A 9,472-nucleotide genomic window follows, 5' to 3' on the forward strand; every position below is an offset into this window, starting at 1 on the left:
GTGCAGGACACTTGACAGCACAGAGCTTCCAGATCCTGCGGCCCATGGACAATAGGGTGGTGGGGGAGCGCCCTGAGTTGGGCAGAGAGGACTCGGGTCCCAGGTCTAGGCGTACCACCTACAAGCTGGGGTTCACTGGTGTCCTCCAAGCCTGTGGCCTCATTTACAGCGGGTTGGGCTGTGACAGCCTCTCTCCTCTGCCCACAGGTTTAAAATATGCATGCTCCTCATGGGGACCTAGGGGGAATGCCTTCCTGCCCTCTCCACATCCCTTTCTGGGGAGTTTTGACCCTGCACAGTACCCCTTGGAACAGGACGGTGTTTTCTTTCACCATTAACCCTGGTCCCTCACTTCTGGCATCTTTTCCCCTTTGTTTTGGGGAATGATGGCATAGGGCCCAGCTAGTAGGTTTGGGAGCCAAACCTTTCTCCTCTATTTATTCAGATCGTAGCTATGGATGCAGCAAAAAGCAAACAGAAGTTTGACTAGATATATGAGCTCAGTATTCCACAACATTTAAAGCTGGTGCCTACTTACGTAGGAGGCATAAAACACAACATTATGTTAAAATGAATAATAGCCCCAACAGAAAAAAAGAGTGTATTTTTAAGAAAAAAATCCTTAGCAGGAATGTTCAGATGCAAAGTTGGTAAGATTGACATTAGCTCTGTGTGTCTCCTCCTCAAGAGCTCGTTAATGTCCACCCACATCCTGTGCTGTCTGTCGGGGTGCAAGTACTGAAAGGGACATGTCTTCTCTTAGGTCAGCCTCTTTAGCTGGCATGTGGGGTTGGACGTTGACCTCAGGAGGGCTCCGTGCATGTCTCATGGCTTCGCTGGGGGATGCTGATGTTGGTAAGAAGTAAGGAGCGGGATCATGTAGTCCCATCAAAGCTACCACAGTCAGATCAGTCCTGCCCACCCCTGGGTCACTTGGACTCCACCTCCTCATGACCAAAATGTGACTAACGATAGTTTTTCCCTCATGGGATGGCTATGGGGGTTCGATGAGTTTACACCTGTGAAGTGTCTAGGAAAGTGCCCAGATGGAATCAGTTACTCAACCCGCCAACACAGAGTGCCAGCAACTTGTCGGGGATACCTTGCGGGAAGGAAGCCCGAGATGCGTCTCTGCCCTCCAGGAGTCAGCATCTAGCTGGAGAAAGAACATGGATCTTGTGGAAATCAATAGAGAACCAGAGCAGCCTCCAAGACCAGACCTTCCCAATGGCATGGACGACTTCCTGGAGGGCCAGCAGCTGCTGGGTGGGGCGCACTGTCAGCTGGCCCTGCTTAATCTCCTGGCCACCAAAGCAGGGAGAAAGGAGAATCTGGTATTCATTGTGTGGTTGTTTCTAATTTCCTTCTGCTTTCGAGATCCTCTTCTGAGGGAGAACAATGCCCTGAACAAGGCTCAGGCTTCCTTGTCCGGACACCCGCCCAGCCGTGGGGGAGGTGGCGCCCAAGAGAATACAATGACCGGCCCTCCAAGGGCAGATGGTGTTTGACTCCTGTCTGAGAGAGCTGAGGATGGTGGGGTTTGGAGGCTGGTTTGAATTCCAGCCTATTGTTTGCTGTTATACCCCTGGGGCTTTGAGCGAGTCCCCCCATCTCATTGATGAGTGTTATTTATAAACTGTCTCTATTTGCCAAGGGAGGACAGTCCTTCCTGTATCACCAGGTATAGGTCCTAGTACAGGACAGTTCGTCTGAGGCTAGAATTCCCATAGGACCTAGATTTTGGAGCCACCAGCCTGCTCCATTTACCCCTGTGCCACCACACCCCCAGCAGGAGGGGGTGGAGTGGGGTCCTCGACAGCACGGCCAGGGCACAGACCAGTGCGGGAGGGGTCCTCAGCAGAGGGCCTTGGGCCAGACTTTTTCCCAGCCAGTGTCTTGTAAGTCTGGTGGGGGGCAGAAGGCGCAGGACTGGGACCAGGGTAAGGGCGCGGTGTCCTCATCCCTTTCTGTCTTCTTACTTGGCCTCTTGTTTGTGGATCTCAGTACATTGATCAGCCTTGTTGAGTTTCTCTTTTACCACCAGAAAGCAGAGAGAATCCAGAAGTGAGTGACCCTCACGTGGAACAGGCCAGGAGAAGGCAGAAGGGCTGACTAGGGCCTTTCAAATCCACAGGGCTTTACTGAGGGAGAGGCCGTGGGAGCAGCAGGTGGGAGTCCGATGCACAAAGGCTACAGCAGGGCAGCCGCCTCTAAGCTGGGGGCCCACACTTAAGTCCATCCAGGGCCACCATCACCCTCTCTGCACATCCACATGCCCTCCGTACATTGTTTGCTTAATGGTCCTCTTGAAACAGATTTATTTTAAAACTTCACATTTAATTAAAAAGAAATCTTTGTCACTACCATAAATGAAACCCGGCATTTTTCTAATAATTGCTGACACAAGTTCATAACTGTTAACATGAAAGTACTCATCACGGAACCACTAAAATCTTGAGTTTTGTGTAAGTTCTTGGTGTGGACTTTGACACACAAGGGGGTCTCCATGGGTGTCTGATGGTGACATTGGGGGTGAGCTTGGTGTTGGCAAGAAGTAATGAGTAGGGTGATTCGCGCATACGGGTGACCCCATCGAAGACGTTTCAGGAGGGCACCCAGGTCTAGTGTACAGTAAGCGCTCAGTAGGTGTTAACAGCCACCATAACTTGGGAGGTCCCCATCACCTGCCTGTTTGGCGACAGAGCCAGGACAGACCCGATCTCCAGGCTCCCTCCAGCTCTCCACCCACCTCTGTTGCTCTCCAACTCCTCCGTTGGGACGGGTGCGGGCAGGTGCTATGCCCATCATTTCCCTCATGACGATAGAATTAACACTAAGACATGGTCACGGCATTAGTCATCTCAAAACATCCCCGATGGAATGGGTGGTCGTCTGTGTCCACGGGAGGCTCTGGAACAGGCTCTCAGGGACTGATGCTCATGCACACATGCTGGGGGCTTGTCCCATCTGAGTCTGCTGCTCTGTCTGAGCAGCCCTGGTTGTTTCTGGAATAGGACGCATGGCTTGGAGGGAGAAAGTTGCTGTGGGAAGCAGTCCCAGGTTCCCTGGTGGGACTGGAAATTCTGCCTCAAGCCCTGGAATTTCAACTTCCTGTTTGGCCTGGCTTTGTTCCCCCACATATTTGGCTCTGGTGCATCCTCTCCCTCCCCCTCTCGGGATCCATTTCCTCATCTGTAAAATGAGGGGGTTGCACTAGATCATATCTAAGGCTCTCTTCAGCTTGAAAAAGCTATGGTTTGCCTCCCACCCCCTTACTGTTCCCTCAGGCCTCTTGATTGACAGTAGGAAGGTGGGAAGGAAATGGGAGGAACCAGAAGAGCTGTGTGTCCTACAGTGTACAGGACGGGCCCCACAGCAACAGTTTCCAGCCCCAAACGTTCGTGGCACTTGGGAAATGAGGCTCCTCCCCACTGAAGCTGGGAAACCTGGCGTTAGAGGAGGGGAGGTGAAGGGAAGAAAAAGCAAAGGTGTCAAGTGGGTCGGTGAATGATGATAAAAGGGCAAATCCAGGGAGAAAAGAACATGCGTGGGGAAAAGGCTTATAAAGGGGGGACAGTGAGAGTTGCTAGGATGGGAAGAATGTGTCTGCAAAGTGATCACAGCTAGGGTTTTGGAGTAAACCGCTGGCCTGAGAATGTAAATAGTACTGAGGGGGACTGATAGCTTCCCTTCTCCTTTCTGGCTCATTTTGGAAGATGCTCCCCCACCCCTCCAAATTAGAGTCTCTGGAATTACAGCAATGCATCCAGTCAGCAATGGTGCCCTTTGATGCTCTAAGTTGGCCTTAGGATAACAGACTGGATGGTCCAAAGACTGGTAGTCATGATCATGTGAGCGACAGCGCAAACCAGTCATGGTGAGTTTTTCTGTGGGACCTTTTCTCCTTATTGAAATAGAAGGTCATCTCAACTCTAGAGGAAGATACGGGGAAAGCAAGATAAAAGGAAATTAACATAGGATGTCTTTGTGACCTTGGGGGTGGGCAAAATTTAAAACAGAACGCCAGAAGCACTGACTATAGAAGAAAAATTGGTACGTTGAGCTTTATCAAAATTATAACATCTCCTCGTCAAAACGCACCATTAAAAACACGAAGAGGCAAGCCCCAGACTCAGACAAAATCTGCAGTACATACATTCGACCAAGTATTTATTTTAAGGATATATGAAGAACCATTTTAAATCAATAAGAAGGGCGCCTGGGTGGCTCAGTCAGTTAAGCATCTGCCTTCGGCTCTGGTCATGATCTCAGGGTCTTGGGATCAGCCCCGTGTCAGGCTCCTCGCTCAGTAGGGAGTCTGCTTGTCCCTCTCCCTCTGCCTCTGCCCCTCCCCCTGCTTGCACTTTCTCTGTCTCTCTCAAATAAATAAAATCTTAAAAAAAAAGTCCTTAAAACAAATCAGTACGAAAAAGACGATGACCCGATAAAAACTGGGCAAAAGACTTAATAGATCCTCACAAAATAACAAATCCAGATGGCCAAATAAACTATGAAAAGGTGCTCAATATCATTACTCACCGGGAAGATGCACATTAAAACCATGAGGACATACCACTACACACTCACCCGAGTGGCTAAAATGAAAAGGGGTGACAATACCAGGGGTCACTGAAGATATGGACCCACTGGGACTATCGTACATTGCTGTGGGGACTGTAGAAATGTACAATCACGTAGAAAATTGTTTGTTAGTTTCTGTTCAAGCTAAAGATATGCCTACTCCCTAACTCTGTCATTCCTCTCTGGGTATATGTATCTAAGAGATGACAACACAGAGATATGTACAAGAAAGTTCAAAGGCATTGTCTCCAAACTTGAAATTCTCATCAACTGGAGGTTGCAGCAATAAACAAACGGTGGTGTATTCCTACAGTGGAGTACCACATAGCAGTGAGAGATTACATGTTGTAGGATTTCATTACTACGAAGTTCAAGAAGAGGCAAAGCTAAAATATGAAAGGTCAAATCATCGTTATATCTGGTGGAGCTATGGACTGAGAGGGTGTGTGAGAGAAACTTTTGGGGTGCTAGAAATACTCTATGTCTGGACTGGTACTTATATAAGTGCATATACGTGTAAATGATTATCAAGCTATCCATTTATGCATTTTTTTATTTTTAAAGATTTATTTATTTATTTGAGAGAGAGTGTGAGCAGGGGTTGGGTGGGTGGGGGTGGGAAGGGATAGAGGGAGAGGGAGAGAAATCCTCAAGCAGACTCCCCTCTGAGGGCAGAGCCCGACGCCTGGGGCTTGATCCCAGGATCCTGAGACCATGACCTGAGCCGAAATCAGGAGTCAGATGCTCAGCTGACTGAGCCACCCAAGCACCCCAATTTTTATTTTATTTTATGTTTTAATTTTAATTGCAGTTAGTTAACATACAGTGTTATATTAGTTTCATATGTACAACAGCATAATTCAACCCTTCCATACATCCTTCTGTGCTCATCACAAGTGCACTCCTTATGTACTTGACTGTATATGTGTTAGACTTCGACTTAAAAAAATGAAAAGAAACACAGATTCTTATGTCCAAGGGAAGTAGTAACAATACTAATATTGAACACTCATTGTATGCTAGGTGCTTTGTATAAATTATTTCAATGAATCCATCCAAACCACCCTGCCGGTTAAGTATTATTATTTTATAGAAGAGGAAACTGAGACTTCATAAGGTAAATAGCTGACTGAGCCTCCCTACTGCAAAACAGGAGGCAGAACCTGAGCACCACAATCCGTGTTCTTGCTACTTGGCTTGGGACCTTAGGGTGATGTAGGTACAGCTTCAAAGCTTCCCCTCCAAGCATCAAAGCCTTAGATACCATTTTTTAAAAAGACTTATTTATTTTTATTTGAGAGAGAGAGAGAGAAAGAGAGAGCATGCAGCAGGGGGAGGGGCAGAGGGAGAGGGAGAGAGAATCTCAAGCAGACTCCATGCTGAGTGTGGAGGCTGACGCGGGGCTCGATCTCAAGACCCCGAGATCACGACCTGAGCTGAAACCAAGAGTCGGACGCTCAACCAACTGAGCCACCCAGGCGCCCTGATACCATTTTTCAAAGAAAACTTCATCATGTCTCCTGATATTCCAGGATTAAATCCCTCTCCTGTCTTAAACAAAAAGAAGAAAAAAACCCCCCAACACTGAATGGGGAAACTTTCCATGAATTGGTTCTAACTGGGAGAAGAACCTGTGGTTTCCTACCCACGCTGCTCATCCTAACTGTTCTGTGTTGTAAGTTCTCCGAGAAAGAAGTATCGAGTATTGGCCACAACAGTCAATACTGTGAGCCAAGCCTGAGCTCCAGCTCACTCCTAAACCGGGAGGCTCTCGGGGAAGTTATTTAGCTTCTCAAAACCTTTGTTTCCTTGTCTGTGAAAAGGGGATGCGGTACGTACCTTATAGTTTCATTGCAAGGGTTGAATGAGGTCATACCTAAGAAGCCCTCAGCTCAGCAGCAGGGTCATAGCGAGTGCTCAGTAAAGGTAGTATAGCAATGTCAAAACTGACACTGGGGGCGCCTGGGTGGCTCAGTCGTTGAGCGTCTGCCTTCGGCTCAGGTCATGGTCCCGGGGGTCCTGGGATCGAGCCCCGCCTCGGGCTCCCTGCTCGGCGGGAGGCCTGCGTCTCCCTCTCCCACTCCCCCTGCTTGTGTTCCCTCTCTCGCTGTGTCTCTCTCTGTCAAATAAATAAAATCTTAAAAACAAACAAACAAACAAAAAAAACCTGACACTGAACTGGTTCCACCCAGGACTCTTAAAGAGGCTTAGCACTTTTCTCCTTCATACAATTCAGCACATATATGAAAGAAAAAAGTCACGCTAATGATTTCTCTACAAAGTGAAGATACTTTGTGGATGGGGCAGAATCTCAGTGCTTTAGTAAGGGGTGGGGGAGGGAGGTCATTTTCAGCTAGACTGGGCAGAGAGAGGTAGTAGCTGGGTGGGACTTGCAGAAATGGGTAAGATTTTGTCACAGAGACAGGACCAGGAAGGTCATTCCAATTTGCGGGGTAAGGGAGGGAGGTGGTACCCAGAGGGCAGGGGTGGAGTCTGGGAGTGGTGAGCCGGCCATTTTGGAGGGCGCCTAAGATTTATGCAGGAACTCGTGGAAGATAAGCTTGGAAAGGAAGACTGGCTCCAGATGAGGTCCCACCAAGGACGCTGGACTCTGTCTATAGGAAGAGGAGTCACTGACCATGGGTGAGCAGGGAGGGTGTAAGATGAAGCCGGGGTGTGCAGACCCACCCGGGAGGTCAAAGTGACTGGGCCAGGAGGCTGGTGAGGAGAGAAAAATGCAAGTTCAGGTGGGGAGGAGTTCAGTGTGATCCAGGTAGAGGCAGCAGCATGGAAAGGAAGGCCTAAGTAGATGGGGAGGGAGCGGGGAGGGCTCCCGAAGTCTTGGAGCCAATTTCTTGAGTTTACGAAGCAGAGAGGAAGTCTGTGTGGAGATGGTAATGAAAGGGATTTCTTCATGGCTAAGACGGGAGGGGATGCACCTCATCCCTTCCTGGGTCCTCCCCTTCAGTCTGCTATTTGCATGTCCTCAAGAACACAGTGTCCTCTTCTGGTTTCAGGTTTGCACGGGGCACCTGAAAAACAGACACAGGCTTTCTAGAAACTTCCTTTCCACCCTTACCGCATAGGAATCACATGGAGGGAGGTATATCAAGACCAAAACAGATCCAACAGCAGAGTAGTTTCCAAATCGACCCCTCCTGAAGAGACGAGTTTGTTTGGATGCTCTACCAAGGGGTCGCAGGGATTTTTCTCAGCTCATGCGAAGCTAACGAATGGCCTCCTGGTTTTACGGAGAGAGGCAAACAGTGTTTTGAATAAAAATCCCGTTGTTATTGTTGTTTTACAGGGCTGTAGCAGTGGCCAGGAAGAAAACCGCCCCCTCTGAAAGCTGTTTTTGTGACTGTTCTTTGGAGCATTGTTCTAAAAATGGGAAATTACATCTTGCTGTGCCAAAGGAAACAAACACCTGCAGTTAAAGGAATACCTTCCACGAGGTGGCTTCGAGAGCCCCAGCCCGTTTTGGACACAGGGCTGCTGCAGGAGTTCCACTTGGTGCGTTTCTTCACTTCTAAGGGGATCAGGTGTGGGTTTACATTTGTAACCAGGGTGGGCTTTGGCAACTGCGGGGCCCTGGTGGTTGTCTTACTCATTCATTAATAAACGTCTATTGAGCATCTATGCTGGGTCACTGCTGGTGGTTCTCGTTACACCCTTCCCTGGCGCTAAAAATCAGGAGAGTGGGGCCCCTGGGGGGTTCAGTGGGTTAAGCGTCTGACTCTTGATTTCGGCTCAGGTCATGATGTCAGGGTTGTGAGGTCGAACGCCGTGTTGGGCTCCAAGCTGGTTGTGGAGTCTGCTTAAGATTCTCCCTCTGCACCTCCCCCCGCGCTTTCTCTGTCTCCCTCTCTAAAACAAACAAACAAACAAACAAACAAATAAATAAAAATGTAAAAAAAAAAATCACAGGGAGAGTTGGATTCTGGTCACTTTGTATCAATTTTCAGAGTCCGTGCATGACTTCTGACTCCATATGAGGAGGAGCTAGAGAGAGCCCGAGCACATTCTCTCCCTCCTTTCTCTTTCCTCTTTATCAGTCTACAAAAATGAAAATGTTATTTTTAACATGTCAGTCAATATGTTTCTTTATGCATATGATTTTTCAAAGTTTCCCGTTACGGGGATACATACAAAAATTCTTGTTCTATGATGTGAGACATCAAAATTTGATTTTTTTTGGTTATCCAAAAATAATTTTTTGGTTATCTGGTTAATAGTTAACACTTACCAACATTGATATAATTGCAAAATAATCAGGTCTTGAAATTCATCAAGGGTGAAATGAGTACACTTCAGATAGATTTGTGGTTTACAGAACATCCAATTGGATAAGCTGATCTCATCTTTATTGGAAGAAAGAAAGACAGGAGCCAGGGGGAAACAATGAATTTCAAACTTTTTGGAATGCGTTGGCTTTGGTTAGAGCTTCTTGCCCATGAACACGTGCATTCTTCCAAGGGGTTGGCCAGTGAGTGATGGCAGATCTTCTTTGGGAGCCAGGGTTATCTCTCTGGGACCACTTGGTGACTGATGTGGTCCCGCCTGCAAGAAGAGAGATGGGAATAAAAAGGCCCTCTATGCCTGTAACGTGCTTAATCTACTGTCTGAGTTTCCACATCGGTCTCAGTCTTTCCATCAGAGGCTCAAAAGTAGGACCCTGCTGTACTGGATTCATATGAGTGCTTTTTTTTTTTTTCCCCTTTTGCTTACCTGGATTTTCTAATTTTTCTTCAATGACTGGCAAGATAACACAAATTTGGATCACGCCCTCATGAGGCTCATGTTCGAGAGAGGAAAGCAGATACAAGCGAACTTGTTCCTGTGAGATAAATGTACGACAGAGCCTGGGTGAGGTGCGATGGTGGTAGAGAGA

General features: G+C 47.8%; 1 protein-coding gene across 3 annotated transcripts in view; it reads left to right on the plus strand.

The window, feature by feature from the left end:
* Window positions 1-8,218, plus strand: part of AHNAK (AHNAK nucleoprotein) — a 59,963-nt gene extending 51,745 nt beyond the window's left edge. For 2 of the 3 annotated variants that reach the window (XM_031024864.2, XM_031024865.2), the window contains one exon: window positions 7,889-8,005. In XM_031024864.2, the coding sequence (XP_030880724.1) occupies window positions 7,889-7,896 (8 nt within the window). In that variant the 3' untranslated portion in view covers window positions 7,897-8,005. Of the gene's footprint in view, window positions 1-7,888 lie in introns of all 3 variants that reach the window. The other variant, XM_081797988.1, reaches the window with a different exon arrangement.
* The last annotated feature ends 1,254 nt before the right edge of the window (window positions 8,219-9,472 follow it).

The sequence above is a fragment of the Leptonychotes weddellii genome, chromosome 11 (assembly GCF_054177405.1).
Source record: "Leptonychotes weddellii isolate Sample4059 chromosome 11, ASM5417740v2, whole genome shotgun sequence".
Taxonomy (NCBI): Eukaryota; Metazoa; Chordata; class Mammalia; order Carnivora; family Phocidae; genus Leptonychotes; species Leptonychotes weddellii.